Raw genomic sequence first — 15,959 nt, forward strand, 5'->3', positions numbered from 1 at the left:
GCTCATCCTGTAGCCTCGCTGGCTCATGAGCCCCACGGTTGGTTTCCATGGTGCGAGAGCCTGTGCAGAGGAGCGCTGTAGCAGGGTGCTGAGGATGCACACCCAGCCTGAGAGCAGGCGAGGAAGTCGTGGGCGAGTTGGAGGGTAGATTCCAGCCCTCCCCTTGGCATCAGCTTCCAGGGCCTGGGAAACTCCTTTGACCTTCCGGGGCCTCCACGTCCCCTCCTAGGACGTGAAAAGTGGGGTCCCTCAGGGCTTCTCGGAGGGTGGAGCAGCCCGCCCAGGTCAGAGTCAGCTGCCAGCCAGTGCTGACGATGCAGACGCCTCAAGCGCCCACCCCCGTGTGCTAAACCAGGACCTCCGGGAGTGGGATGCAAGAGTCCTCATTTCCAGCAGGTCCTGCAGACGCGGGTGACTTTTACGTTCCCTCCAACCTGAGAACCACAACCGTCCTGAGTCCGTTCCCACACGGAGCTGTCTGATTCCGCGATTCACGGCTCCGGGCAAACAAATCAACAGACACCTGTTTCTCATCTCCTTTCCACAAACGCGTTCTGAATCCTCCTGATTCTGTCAAAACCTGAGGAAAATAGCTGGGTAGGAGGCATCCTGGGATATTCAGGGTGTTACAACAGGATGTGGAAGGAAGAGGGCAGGAAGGGGGAGATCCGGCCATTGAGGGGCTGCCCCACCCCAGGCCGTCACCCACATTTTCTGCTGCAAACACCACAAGGACCAGAAGTTGCTGGAGGGGGAAAGGGGGACCCCAAGTGCATGACCCGCCTCAGGGGACCATGAGGGCAGAATGACCTTACAAACGATGCCAACACGGCCTGGGGGCAGGAGGGAGTTGGGAAACACCAGGACGGTGTGAGTGGACCTCGCTCTCTCTCAGGTTTTCCATCCCCAGGGCTCCGTGATTCTCTATCTAGGTTTCTCCCTCACAGGCAACTCTTCTCATTCCTCTTGGGAGCGAGTTTCCTCCTTGTGCAGATAAAGGGCTAAGAGGCTTGTAGAGGGAGGTGTCATGACCTCCCAAGGCCGCCCAGAGGGTGAATTGCCCCTTACGGAGGGGATGGTGCACCTGGAATGAGGCCACACCTCCTGCCCCAGCCCCTGCGGCCAGTGGGCTCTGCAGGCTGGTGTGCACACAGCCCTCGGCCTCCCACGGGTGCCTGGTGCCCGCTGGCCGGCTCCTCTGGGGTGGCCGCATGGGGCAGCTGGCTGGTGGGTTGGATTTCTCACTCATTGTTGATCTCCTCAGGAACGAGAAATTCTGAGGCAGGTAAAAGATTCTTCAGGCAGAGAATCCACTTGGCGGAAAATCACTGGAATTGTCTGTGCACCGTGGCGCCCGGCACAGACCCCGTGTCCCCGTCTTCACGCCTGCCTCTCCCCGCAGAGCCGTGACCATCTGCCTGAGGGTCATTGCCAACATCCTGGTGCTTCTGTCGCTGGCTGGGAGCATTTATCTCATCTACTTCGTGGTGGACCGGTCCCAGAAGCTGGAGCAGTCCAAGAAGGAGCTGACACTCTGGGAGAAGAACGAGGTACTCACGCACATGCGGCCGGCTCGTCTGTTCCCGCGGGGGTCCTTAAATGAGTGAGTTAGAAACCTCCCCATGCAGAAATGTCAGTGCTCTTGTCCCAGTGCACGGGCTGCAGGGCTTCCAGCCGAGCGGCCACACCAGGCTCGGCCAGATGCTTTCTCTGGTCTCGGTTGGGAAAGAAAATACCTTCAAGTGTCCGAATGGCCTGTACCTTTGAATTCTGCTGAGTGCACGTTGCTTTGGTCTCGTGGTTTCTTCCCACACACGTTTCCAGAAATCGACGTCACCCGCAGACCTGCGTTGACCACCGCATTGTTTCCATCGTGTGTCAAAGTTGACCACGTGCCAGCTGTTGTATACCCGGGCAGCTTCCGTATTCTAAACTATGAATAACGCTTCCCACACTAGCTCCACACCAATGGCTGGTTTTCAAAATCTCATTCCCCTCCATTTATGTGAATATTCCCTTGAATAGAAAATTACCAAGAGGAAGGTTACGAGTGATGTTATAATTCTTAATAAAATATATAATATATAAAAATATAATATATAGCAATATAATATATTAATTCTTAATAATATAGGGTCCTGAAACCTTGGTTCAATTTACCTGCAAATATTTGAAAGGCAGAAATAGCACAAATGCCGCCTCTCAGACTCCTACGAAAATGATATCATCCGTGGGGATTAAAAAACAAAGTGTGTGATGCTTATCAATTTATCCTCAGTGGGTGATAATTTCTCTAAATCTGAAACTACTTTAGGTATTCTTTCCCCATAACTTCCTATTTTAGGTCAGTTCAGCAGGTGATGTAAATATGTGCCTGTGGGTTTACAGACAGATAAACTTTTAAAGACATACTCAGAAATTATTTCTTCCTCCAGCTCACACCTCTTGTGCACCAGCTCCATCTCCCCTTAGATTTTCCTGCAGTGCGGAGAAACGAGTTCCAGGCATAATTCTCGGGATAATTAATCTTCCGTGTGCAGAAAGCATATTAAATTAACTCTCAGCCTTCCCTTTTCCGCTCTTAATTGTTGCCGTTGTTTCCATCTTCCATCCAAGCCCAGCGAAACATGAATAGAATGACATGGTAATTGGAAGATGTGGCAGAAATGATAGTGAGTGCCAAATGGCACACAGGAGTGTCTTCCGGTGGAGGAGCGTTCCTAAAAGGAATGAACCCACGGTGAAGCGGGAGCGGCCTTTTGAAACCGCTAATTAGCAAAGATTTGGGGCAGGTTTTCGGTGCAAGAACCGCGTGACTCTGAACTCCCACTGACCAGCTATTAGGCTAAGGACCGAATGGGAGGGGGATGAGGCTGGGCTGGGGGCTGGGGTCGCTCAGGTCTGCCTGTGCTCTCGCGGCAGGTGAGCGTGGTCGTCTCCCTCGTCACCATGCTGGCACCATCCGCCTTCGACCTCATCGCCGCCCTGGAGATGTACCACCCTCGGACCACCCTGCGCTTCCAGCTGGCCAGGTAGGGGAGCCCCGCTGGGAAATGCCACTTTGTGGGTCACTCGTCCGCCGAGCCGAGGGGGGAACCTAAGTCCTGTGAGAGCCAGGGCTTGCTTCGTTCCCCCCAAAAGTTAGCAGGGAATTTCCCTCGTGGATGCCTCTCAAGAAAAGCAGGATGCCACAGAGAGAAAGGCAGGAAGGAGGAGGGAGAGACGAGGGGGCAGGAGAAGAACCAGGAGGGCAAGGGTACGAGAAATGGATGCAAAGGTAATGAGAGAAGAAGAGGAGGACGTGGAGGAGGACAGGGAGGGAGAGGAGAGAAGAGGAGGCACAGCCAGAAAAAGCAGATCCAGGAGGAAGAGGACCGGAAAGACGATGGAAAGCCTGCCCGCTTCTCCTCGTTGCCGAGTTCCTCCGTGGATCGACTACGAGCGGTGAAAGAGCTCCTGGTCATTTTTCCAGATACAAGATGAACATAAATAACGCTTTGCTAATAATTCCCAAATGCACAGACTCACAGGTTCTTGAGGACATGCCGGGGAGCGTCTGGGGCCGTCGGGATGGTCGTGGGTGTGGCAGCAGGTGGCGAATGCAGACCTGAGCAACATGGGGCAGGTGAGTCTGCGAGGACGTCCTGAGACACAGCCCGTGGGGTCAGGACGACACACGTCATTTTTTGGCACCTGCTTCATCTCTGTCTTCCCGAGAAACCAGCCTCTCCTTCCTGGAGCTGTCGCCTCTCTGTGAATGAAACGAGGAGGTGTGGGCGTGTCATTAGGTTGGAGGGGCAGCGGGCGCTGTCAGAGCTCTGACTGCCTCCCACCCACACTCGTCTGCTTCTCTCTCCTCGTGCTTCCTCTTGTAACACTGATCACAAGCGAAGATCACGCTCGACCCCAGGACAGAGTTCCCACGGGCCACTTTGGGAAGAGAAGCTCCGACTCAGGGGTCGGCAGACGTCTTCTGTAAAGGACCCGACAGTCAATATGTTGGGTTTTGCGGGTCGCACGGTCTCTGTCCCACCTGCCCGGCTCTGCGGCTGGAGGTGAAGGCCGCCCTCGGCGAGATGTAAACGAGAGCGTGGCGTGTCCCTCGCAGCCCCATTGACAAATAGGGGAGGGTGGCACTGGGCGTGAAGGCTGCAGTTTGCCACCCCCTGAAATCCAAGTGTCACTTCAAAGAAGGAAAAACAAGACTAGAAGGAGCGAGGGGTCTGCGGCACCTCTTGACTAGGGCAGCTCTGGACGACGCTCGGCCCCCGGCTCCGCCCCTGGGACTGTGCGCTCCCGTCAGCACCTCTTGACCTGGGAGAGGCAGGCGCCTTCTGCGCTCCGTCCTCACCAGCAGGCGTCAAGGAGAATCGATTCTGTTATTGCATTTGGTCTAATGGCAATCCTATTACGCAGATTGGCCTCGTTATTCACGTGCAAAACTGAAGAAACAGAGGCATCAAGAGACTCACCCGAGACAAATTAGGCCTAATTCTGGTAATGAGAGCAAGACAATTATTTTGGTTCCATCCACTAATCAGCAGACGGTGTTACCTTCCATCCAAGACTCAGGGAGAACCAGAGCGACGGGCCCCCAAGAGGGCAGGAGACAAGATCCTTCGCTCTGCCTTCGGCCGGCACTGGCTGAGTCTCCTTGGGGGCCTGGCCCCTGACTAGGTACCTCGAATGCAGAAAAGCTCCCAGCATGAGGCCAAGGGCATTGCTCCAGTCCCACAGGGAAAGCCAGCGTGAGTCACAGGGACGCCCGGAGACGCCCTGGCCCCGCTCTCTGCTCACCCCAGGAGAGGAAGGGCCTCCTTTCTCTTTGTCACCCACTGGCTATGGTTTCGTGATTCTCAAGTGCTGACCATTGTCCCCTGGGGTCTTTGCGAGCCTTCCATTTTCCTTCCTCATCTCAGTTTTTCAGGACAACCTTCTGATCAGACTCAAGGCTGCGTCCAGAAATTCCCGGATGCATTTCCCAAACCATCCAGCTCAGGCGAGGCCGGCACCAGGTGTGGGTCGTTGGCTGGTGGAGGCCATGCTGGCAGATTCCAGGCGGTGCGGCTGTGCCCATGGTGCCTCCCGCTTCACCCCTCAGTGCATCTGAAGGTGCAGCCTGTTTCAACACCTGACCCCTGAGACCTGAAACAGCGCGCTGCCTCTGCTTAACCGTGTGCACTTGGACGGGTCGGTGGTTCAGTGCACTTGTCCCTTAGGTGGGGTAATAACGATGCGTAGCCCACAGAGTTGCAAGAATCAGGTGCGATAATGCTAGAAAACCACTTTACAAACCAGAAACTGTGACACAGAGACAAGTACAATTGACGGGACACCTCAGAGCTCTCTTCCCACTACACTGTGCTTCTTAAGTGCTGGTTGAGGACGGGCTGCAGTGCAATCGCCGGGGAGGCTGTAAGATTCCCAGACACCATGCGGACCTGCAGAAGAGGGTGGACTCAGGAATTCCGTATTTTTTAAAATGCACCCAATGTGATTCTGAGGGAACCCAAGGGCGGCGGCTACAGTCTTAGCATAACCACAATAGTCCCCCCTAAATTGTGCTGGGTCGAGGCCCATGGGCTGCCCTGTGTGGGGCTGTGTCTCAAGATGGCTTGTGGCTTTCAGGGTCCTCGTGCTGTATCTGGGGAACCTCTACAGTCTGATCATCGCTCTCCTGGACAAAGTCAACAGCATGAGCACCGAGGTGAGTGCTCCGTCCTGCACGGTCACCCACTCAGCCACTGTCGCATGTGCACACAGGAGCACGTAGACAGACGTGCACCCGCAAGTGCACACACACGCACACATGCACACGCAGGTCATCACCATTGTTGATGTTTACACTCCCTTCGTCTGTGCAAAGCTCAGCTCAGTTGAGGTCTTCTCAAGGTCAGAATGGGAAAATTGGCCCCATTGCCAAGATAAAGAAACTGAGGCCGGGGTTGATGGCTACAGAGAGGCAGTGCCGGGATGAGCCCCCGGCCTTTTGGCCCCGAATATCTTTCCACAATTCTACCCCATTCCCTTGCATCCCACGGGAGACGCCATCGACAGCCATTGCAGATGGTCACAGGGAGCGTGGCCCGCTGTGAGACTCACTCAGGGAGCTGGGAGAAGACGGGCCCCTCGTGGGGCACAGCTCAGAGTGGGCCCACTGCCAGCCCAGTGTGAGCATCCACTCCCAGCCCAGAGTAGCTTTGGAGCTCGAGTTAAAGCTGCCCCACCTGTGAGGGTGTCCCAATGAGGGGAAGGGAGGCACAGAGGACGAGGAGCTCTCTCAGGGCTGTTTGCCCAGACCGCACAGAACTAGCACCAAATGCAGCCGTACAAGGCGTACAAGGCGGAAGAGGCTGCAGGCAGTGACGGCTGTGCGCCAGGCTTTCCTGTTGCATAGACTGGGTCCTCGCCCGCACTGACCAGCAACAGGACCGCGGGCGCTCGACTTCTGCTAGCTGAGCTCCAGTCTTCTCCTCTGTGATACGGGGTCATCATCCCTCCCTGACCCTCTCGTGAGGATGGGAAGCGATAACATGTACCAACCTGGGACCGCCTCTGACACTTACTAGGGACGGATGAATAGTGTCCATCACAGCTCTGTGTTCATTATCGGGGCAGACTTGAGTCGAGTGGCCATCTGCCAAGCTGGAGACAGAAAGGGAGAGAGAGGTGGAGACAGTGAGAGACAGAGATACAGAGACAGAGAGAGGTTCTGCCCAACAGCTCAGTGATGCCCTTGGTGGCTGGGTGGGTTTGTGTTTACAGCTACGTGGACAATCTTCTTTTCTTCCTTCCCCCGTTCTCCCCCCAGGAAGCTGCTGCCAAAAACAGCACGAGTCCCTGGGTAGATTCCACCGTCATCTTTGCCACCAGGACAGCCCCTGAGGAAGGGAAATGGTCCACACCTGGGCCCGGGATGGGGCTCAGGAGAAACAGCACGTGGGCCCTGGAGGAAGCTGGCCTCCCGACTTCCACCCTGCCTCTCTCAGAGGACAACAGGACCACCGTCTACACCCAGAGGCCGCAAGACCAGTGCTGGGAAACATACGTTGGGCAGGTGGTTCCCCGTCCCCCTGTAAAGCCTTTCCACGTCTGTTTCGTCCCTTAGCTCCAGCAACTCTCTGAAGTGTTGCCATCCCCGTTTTATAGAAAAGCAAAATAAGCTTCGGGGAGGGTTTACGGTTTTCCAGGCCTCAAAGTTAATAATAATAATTGGTGCAAAGCCTCAAGCAGTGTTGACTGTGCACCAGGCTCTGTTCTAAGTGCTTAGTCCTGTAAGAGTCCTATTATTACCATCCCTTTAAGCACAGATGAGGAAACTGAGGCACAAGACATTACATAACTTGCTCAGGGACATAAATGGTAGAGAGCAGAATGAAGGCCCGAACCCCGGCATCTGCTCCAGGCTCTGTGCCCTGCCTTCCACCTTCGACACCTCAACTTGTAGAGAAGCTCAAGCCCGAGGAATTATCCCATGAAATTGAGTCCCAGGCCCCGAGTAGCCTCCTGTGGCTACAGAACCACAGACCTGAGATGCTCTCCCGGTTTCGTGTAATGCTGGCCTTTGGTGTCAAAATTCAAATTAGCAGATATTTACTGAGCATCCATTACGTGCCGTTGGAGAGGCCCAGTGGTTCAAGCCCATGGGCATGAACAGAGACAGGGGGCAGGAAGGAAGAGGTGGGCAGTGGAGGGCAGGACGCGGAGGCGTAGAGGACCCTGTGTTTCAGGAGATGCTGAAGCTTTCCATCATCGACATGCTCTTCACGGTGGCCAGCATCCTGCTCATAGACTTCTTCCGAGGGCTTTTCGTTCGGTACCTGAGTGACTACTGGTGTTGGGACCTGGAAAGCAAGTTTGTAAGTAAGAGGCTGTGTCCACCGAGGACGTTCGTCTGGCTAGATCCACGCTTTTCTGATGTCTAGACTGGGAGACAGACGTGGCCGAGGGAAAATACGTGAGGGAGGAGGGAAATGGCGTAGACGGCTGCGTTTCCATTTCGTTCTTACCTGTTCTGTTTGCTGAGACGACCACCCAGACAATGATCTCTGCTGACGTGGACAAGAGTCTATGTGTGTGACCATCAGGAATTGCTTTATGCAAAGAACTGTGGAAAGTTTTCTGATGCGGGAGTTCATTTCTCTTGTAGCCTGAATATGGGGAATTCAAAATAGCCGAGAACGTGCTGCATCTGGTCTACAACCAAGGGATGATCTGGTAGGTGGCAACGCCTCTTCCTGGCTTTGCTTACATCTCCACTGGGCTAAAGTTTGAATTTACTTCCTCTGGTTGGGATGTGACCATAAGAAACACAATCATAAGAATTAAGAAGAACACAAACAGTTTCTAATTGAAATGTTTCACATGGATAGTAATTTTTTTAATAAAAGTAATGGTTTTCTAAAAACATTTTGCAGAAAGGAGTGGTGAAAGGAAACAGTCCATTTTTAGGCCACTATGATTACAGCCAAAAATATCTGCACAGGAACCGATGGGGAGGACCAGGGGAAGCTGGGAGAAGAGGCCGCTAACCCCCCAGGGGGACTTCTAGGCGTGGCCAGCCCTGCCCTCAGCCACCCACTGTCCGTCCCCTGTGCGTCCAAGTTTTCACTTAGACACTGAGCCAGGGGCACGGCCATCCCTGGACTGCAGACCCACCCTGCGGAGAGGCCGGAATCTCGGGAAGTCCATCCACACAGGGCGACTTCCGGCCAACGCAATCCCATTCCTAAAGACAGCAAAGAGCTCAGAGGGGCGTCTGGTCCACGTAGATGTGTGTGTTTGGGGGGCCAGCGGAGAGCTCCCCAGGTCACCCCTTCATCTCTGGTTTTACCTCCTGGACCACAGATAGTGCTGTTTGTTAAAACACAAGCAAACAGAGAAAGAACAACTTCGAATGTTCCGTATGTTCAGAAAACACAACCTCTCTTCATAATCCTTCCGTGAAACGCATGGGAAATCGAGAGCTATAAAGTGACATTCCTTCAATCAAATTCTATATTCCCACAGTCTACTTCTTTTGAAAAATATTTTCACAGACACAGTATTAAAAATAACACGTGACATTTGGTAGACATAAGACACTGTTATACCTGTAGTAACAAGTTTAATCCTTATAGAAACACTATAAGGTAACTAATATTATCCTCTCCATTTTAAATTTGAGGAAATTGAGGCACAGAGAAGCTAAGTGTCTTGCCTAGCATCACACAGCCAGTGATATTTTGCCTGCCGTCTGTGAGAAACCGAAAGTTTCTTTTTAAAACCTTGTACTTATTAAACATTTCCGTATGCCTACACTTATTTTCCTACCGCTAAGTCCAAATTCTGGAAGTATTGTGTTGAATACACATCCGGTATAAACAGGTGTAGCCTTAAAGTTGGAAGGTCTGGATTGTATTCCACACGTGACACCATCTGCAGGGTAACTACGTGTCCGTTTCCCTGGGATGGTCCAGTTCTTGCCTGTCATTCCAGATCTGTCGCTCTCAGAAGTATCTCAATTTGGATGATACAGGGTCGCCCTTTTGTTAGCAACATGTCTTCGAGGAAACCACTTAATTTCCTTGGCCCCGCCCGCCATGCTCTATAAACTTTGGTTATTTCTCCCTCCTTTCATGATTGCAGCAGATTAAATGAGCTGAAATGTGGGAGGGTGCTTGGCACCAGGCCCAACAGAATAGCTGCTGAGCGTACGCTGACCGGACCTGAAAGTCTGTGGGTATTAACACAGCCCTCGGCACCGACGGGCGAAATCTAGAGCTTGCCCCAAACTGTGGTCTCCTATCATTGGCCTCCTAGGAGAAGAGGGCTTTTTCTTGCTAACTGTGAAGACAGAGACAAGCAGGGCAAAGAGGATGTTTTAACTCACCTGCAGAAGTGACTCGTGTCTGAAGGCGGAGGGTTGGGGTGTCAGAGCTTTGGGGGTTTCTCCCGTTCTTTAAGCAGAGCGTCTCAGAACCCTTTTAGATGGGAAGAGAACCTACGCTGACTAGCCGCCCCTCCTGGTTCCAGGATGGGGGCCTTCTTCTCCCCGTGCCTGCCTGCGTTCAACGTCCTCAAGCTGATCGGGCTCATGTACCTGAGGAGCTGGGCGGTGCTGACCTGCAACGTGCCCCACCAGCAGGTGTTTCGAGCCTCCAGGTCAGTGGGAGTCGGGTCGGCTTCAGACCAGAACTCGTATTGTCCATGTCGCCTGATCCAGGCCAACCTCCAGCAGGGGGGTCTCCCCAGCTCTCTGCCTGTTGCAACCTTGTCTGTCCTCCAAATTATTTCCTCCCTGAAGCCATTTCCGACACCCCACCCTTGGAATGAATCGTCATTCCTCTTAAGCTCATCACATATTTTCTTAAGCTTTTTCCTGAAGTTTAACAATCATTTAGAAAGTGCACGAATCGTAAATATCCAGCCTGAGGAATATTCACAAACTGAACACGAGTATGTGACCAGCACCCAGATTGAAAACATGAACGACAACCAGAAGCGCCCCCTTGTACTCAGCTCCAGTCCCCACCGACTTCTGCCTCCACAATTGGTTTTGCCTGGCTTTTGACTCCCCTTGAACGGAGTTGCACACGTGGGAGCTCTGGTTTCTGGCTTATTTCCCCAGATATTGTCCTTGTGAGGTTTGTCTCATTGAGTAAACACACCTCTGTTTCTCCACCCGTGCTACTTTTGATGGGCACGTGGGTTGTTTCAACTATCAGCTGTAGTGAAAATTGCTGCCTTGAGCATCCTCAGAGGTGCCTTTTCTCGGGGGCACATCTAGGAGAGCAGCTGCTGGTCGTGGGGCACGCGAGCCTCTAGGAGACGGCACCTGTGTCACTTCCGCGAGCCTTCTATGGAGCCTTCTAGAGCTCCAGTTGTCCCACAAGCTTGCCGACACTTGTTCTTGTCTGTGTTTTCCATTTTAGCCATTTTGGCGAATTCACAACACATTTTTGAACTCCTCGATCAGAGCTCATTTATTTTATCTTGAAATAATAGTTATTTATGTGGGGGGGTATCAGCGGCTTACAAACTTTATGACTATAACCTGAGTGACAGTGTGTTTATATTTTACTAGTGACCAGGACACATACATGCACGTGCTCATATGTCTGTATGTGTTTTTATAGATAATTCACATAAGCATGTGTATATCCACTTACATATACATGCATGAATACCTGTGTATGTACATATAAATGAGTATGCACACAAATGTATACATATGATATAGAGAGAGAGACACGGGAGGAGGGAGAGAGAGAAAGCTGTCACAAATTAACACCTACTTACTACATCCCGTGCAATCTTGTATTTTCTACTCTGTTCTGGTCCAGTCTACTTTCTTAAAGAGAGACAGAGAGAGCTGGTGGACAGTCTCTAGGTGGACTGACCACTCTGTTTTCAGAACTGTGTACAGGGTCTTGAACACCAGGTGGCTCTGTGCCGCCCCAGGAGAGGCCTGGACCGCCGAGCTCCCTGACACCAGCTTCGAGCCCGGGGCCTGGGGCTCAGTGATGCAGAACATCTACCCTGTGCAGCCAGGAGCAGAGAGGATGAGAGGCACATCCTAGTGAGAGAGTCAAGAATCTGCCGCCCTCAGACACAGGAGACAAGCTCAAGGCTGGGAACGGGGGAGGGAACCCTTAGTGGGAACGGGTGCGTGGGCCAAAGGTTCATGACTTTTCTGTGAACTGAGCTCACTGGGTGGAGGCCATGGGTTCACTACTCCCACGTTTTGAGTTGGACAGGCACCCAGCAAATGTTTAGTAGGTGAGGGGCCGGCCCGGTAGTGCAGCGGTAAAGTGCGCACGCTCTGCTTTGGCGGCCCAGGGTTCACCGGTTTGGATCCCGGGTGCGGACAGGCATCCATTGGTAAGCCATGCTGTGGAAGGTCCCACATATAAAGTAGAGGAAGATGGCCACGATGTTAGCTCAGGGCCCGTCTTCCTCAGCAAAAAGGAGGATTGGCAGCAGATGTTAGCTCAGGGCTAATCTTCCTAAAAAAAAAAATTTTTTTTAATTAAAAAAAATGTTTAGTAGATGAACGGGTTGGGTTGGACGGTCTGTGAAGTCCCTTTGACCCCTGATTTCTAGTTTGCCAAGCTGCCTGTGACCTAGGACTGACCCTCTCTTAGGCAGGATTCTTCTGTTTGCAGGGTCAGGGCTAGGCTTTCTGTGTCGGTTCTTCGGGCATATATCTCATCAGCAACTGGCTGTAGAGTGAACTCAACACGTGGCACTGGGTTTCTTTGCAGATCCAACAACTTCTACTTGTCAATGCTCCTGTTTATGCTCTTCCTGTGCATGCTGCCGACCATTTTCGCTATCGTCCGATACAAGCCATCTCTAAACTGTGGGCCGTTCAGGTGAGTGACTTTGGTTCCCTCGGCTCTGCCCGGAGTCGTCGACGGCTGTGGGAAGGACCCCTGCGTTGAACTGAACTCTCCTTCTGGCTCTCAGACCAGGTTAATGACACGGAAAGATGTCAAGCCCCTGGCTTTCCATCTGAGACCAGTGCGCTGTGTTGACCAGCAGGCCACCCTGGAGCATGATCCTCTCTGTGCTCGCCTTTAACAGATACGGCCCATTTAAAAACCAGAAAGGAGCAACACTGCTCCAGGGCTAGAAAGAAAGTCTACCTGGTCCACCTTCCCCTCCCAGAACTCAGAAAGCTTTTACCAAAAGTTGGTCCACCTCCTCTTCCATTCTGCATTATCAGCTCCATCAAGGCAGGAATCTCGAGGTACCTTTGCCCAGCATTCGCTTTAAGTCAGCCTTGATACAGAATACGTGTAATATTTAGAGTCAGTCTTTGTATACGTTGTTAAAACACACACACACGCAAAATGTGACTATTGGCCCCGCCTTCAGACTCACATACTGACTAGATGGCCACTTGCTCTGAAATCGTCTTGGGAAGGTTGTGTATCTTTTACACCAGGATATTTTCTCTCGCTCTGTCACCGACTTGGAGGACTGGACGGCAGCCATGTGGCCATCTTTCCGACGGCTCACAGCATCCTTCTGCCAAAAGCAATCCCATCTGGGGATAAACGCTCTTCTTTCTCACAGTGGACAAGAGAAGATTTACGACATTGTGTCGGAGACGATAGAGAAGGACTTCCCGGCGTGGTTCGGCTCTGCAGTGGGGTACGTCAGCAGCCCTGTGGTCATCCTGCCGGGCGTGCTGCTGCTTCTGTGAGTACTGCCCACACCTTCCCCGCCAGCTTTGGGGGATTTCTGCACGTTTGGCCAACAAGAAACCACCACTTTCCAATGATGATATAAAGTCAGTGAATCCATCCGAAAGCCGCTGATGGAGCCCAAGTATCTAAGTGGGGACCCTGACTCACGGGGGAGCTGCAGAGGTGATGTGGCTGATCTGTCCACAGCACGCGGGCAACCTGAGGCCACTGTAATGGGGGTGGATGCCATTATCATCGTCTTATTCTCCGAACTCTAAATAATCTAGAAAAGGAATTTTTCAATGCAGCTGAGTGGCTTCTGCTTGCTTTGGCTTAAAGGAAAAGCAACAGCAAGCAGATCCAGGACTCGTAGCTCGATACAGTGTAAAACGCCCCTCCCATCGGTGCTCCTTTCTTATAGCAGAATCCCAGGTCACTGGAGGGTGCCGTAAAAAGCAGGAGGAAGAAGGGAAGGAAGAAAGGCAGGGGGCAGGCTCGAGAGCTCGCCGAGGCCTTTTGTCCTCAGTGAGGGGTCGGTGGGTGGCCCACGTCTGGCCTGGGAACAGCTGGTTCCTGCTACCCACTGTGCAGGGAGCCTGGCCTGACAGGCCCACAGGCCTGCCGGAGCGTGCTCACCTCCCCGTGCCGTTCCCTCCCAGCTTGCTCATCTACTACCTGCAGAGCATCGCCAGGTCCCTGAAGCTCAGCAACCACCAGCTCAAGATGCAAATCCAAAATGCAAGTATTGCGAAGTCTGTGCTCTCGTGCATGTGCGTCAGCCCCTGACTGGGACCCCTCCAGCAAGGGGGACACGTGAGGCCACAGTTTGAAATAACAGGGACTCTGGACCCCACCCTAGGGTGTAAAGCCAGCCCTCCCCGCCAGGATCTCCCAGATCTTTCTAAGAAGGTCCTGGGTCAGCTCCCGTCGGCCCAGGAGGGAGCCTGCTGCCATTCCTCCTCCACTCCAGGCCACCCCACTGGCGCCCTGAGCCTGTCAGCGGCCCTCTGTGGCCACACCGAGCCCTCAGTGTGCCGGGCTCCTGTGTTGGCCATGCCAGGCTGGGAGGGGGAAGGAAGGATGGTTCCCTATCCCGGAGAGCTGAGACCTCCGAGCCCAAGGGCACTGCCTGGACATAAAGACACAACTGTTTCGTATCTTTTAGACGCTGCTTGTCGTCACCCTCTCTCCCATCCTTAGCACTCGACAGTCAGAGCGAGACCAACACTCCCCATCCTTCCACGATTCCTCCTCCTCGCACCCAGGGCTCCCCAGGGCCAGGACCAGGGCAAGGCGAGAGAGGCACCAGGATGCCAACTCAGGGAGGCACAGACCCTCAGGGTCCCACCGCCCCTGCACTTTCACAGCCCCGACAGTGGGCAGCTCCTTAAATTTGGCCCCTGAGCGCCTCACTTACTTCACCCCAGTCCCAGAGCCCCGTGCAGAGAACGTCCCCCTTTTCCAATTTTTAATAAAATAACTGCCATGAATATCCATTCATGTAAAGAAACACCAACTCGTTCATGTAAATAGTCAAATAAGAAATGCCTTTGGAGTCACAAGGGGCATTTTTATCGAAACGTATGTCTCCCGTGTGGTTGGTCCATATTTTCTCTTTTGTGTCTCAGGCAAAATATTATTGGCAGAATCTAAACATGGTCCATCAAACAGCTGCCCCTAAAAACAGAACTGGCTAGGGATAAAACTCCAGCTCTCAGCTGTCAGAGTTTATTCACTCAGGTGACAGGCCTGAGTCCAGAGCACACGGTCACCAGGTGGCAGCAGGCGTTCAGGCCTGGCCCAAGGTCAGAGCAAGGAGGCATACATCATTTTCCCCCCAAGAAAAGTATTTGTTACTGCTTCCTGCTACATCTAAAACAAACATATGATTATCGTTTGTATTTTAGGCAAGATCTGAAGATAAGAAAAAGGTTGCCCAAATGGTAGAAGGTAAGTACACAAAAGTGGCTGATGTCTCAGTCTGTGGCATTTAAAAATGTAGCAGTTTAAGGTACGCTAACGATAAAAATTCCTGAGAAACTTTTTAACTGGGCGCAATACAATAAAATGTAGGGATATAAATTTTGGGTTAAATCTACAATTTTTACATCGTACCCAGGCCTGTGAATAACTCCAAAATGTGTCTGAAATCAGAAGGAAATTTTGAAGGAGGAGAGATAAAGCAGCACAAAAGTCTGGGGGAAAAACTTGTAAGAATGTCTTCATCTTGTTCAGTTTTGTGTACTTCCTCTCAATGGCCCGTTTCGGATATCTTTCTCCAGGGAAGGCCTGCACACTCTTTATTTTTTTCCCTCCCCAAAGCCCCCGGTACATAGTTGCACATTTTAGTGGTGGGTTCTTCTAGTTGTGGCACATGGGATGCCACCTCAACATGGCCTGATGAGCGGTGCCATATCCGCCCCCTAGATCTGAACCAGCCAAACCCTGGGACGCCAAAGCGGAGCTCGCGAACTTAACCACTCAGCTACAGGGCTGGCCCCACACACTCTTTTTTAAAAGGACTCACCTGATTAGGTCAGACCCACCCAGGATAGTCTCCCTTTTGATTAACTCAAGGTTAATTGGTCAGAGACCTTAATTCTTCAGAATCACTTCGCCTCTCCCCAGGTCTCTGCCCCAGGGTCCAGCCTCCCTAGGTTCTGTTCTCTGTCCCCTCCTGCAGAGAATGCCAAATGGGCAGGCTCAGCCACGAAAACAGATCCCCCAGTAAGAAACCCAAACCCCACGGGCCCAGTTTTTCTTCTCATCTTCTCCAGCTGCACC

The 15,959-nt window shown here is 52.5% G+C and overlaps 1 protein-coding gene across 1 annotated transcript in view; it reads left to right on the forward strand.

The window, feature by feature from the left end:
* TMC3 (transmembrane channel like 3) overlaps positions 1–15,959 on the forward strand; it is a 35,556-nt gene that overhangs the window by 14,102 nt on the left and 5,495 nt on the right. Inside the window, exons 10-20 of the mRNA XM_014827768.3 lie at positions 1,403–1,550; positions 2,923–3,032; positions 5,629–5,707; positions 6,812–7,057; positions 7,731–7,859; positions 8,150–8,217; positions 10,015–10,143; positions 12,246–12,356; positions 13,063–13,188; positions 13,835–13,913; positions 15,083–15,125. Of these exons, the coding sequence (XP_014683254.1) occupies positions 1,403–1,550; positions 2,923–3,032; positions 5,629–5,707; positions 6,812–7,057; positions 7,731–7,859; positions 8,150–8,217; positions 10,015–10,143; positions 12,246–12,356; positions 13,063–13,188; positions 13,835–13,913; positions 15,083–15,125 (1,268 nt within the window). The remainder of the gene's footprint in view (positions 1–1,402; positions 1,551–2,922; positions 3,033–5,628; positions 5,708–6,811; positions 7,058–7,730; positions 7,860–8,149; positions 8,218–10,014; positions 10,144–12,245; positions 12,357–13,062; positions 13,189–13,834; positions 13,914–15,082; positions 15,126–15,959) is intronic.

This window comes from Equus asinus, chromosome 2 (assembly GCF_041296235.1).
Source record: "Equus asinus isolate D_3611 breed Donkey chromosome 2, EquAss-T2T_v2, whole genome shotgun sequence".
In the NCBI taxonomy this organism is placed as follows: Eukaryota; Metazoa; Chordata; class Mammalia; order Perissodactyla; family Equidae; genus Equus; species Equus asinus.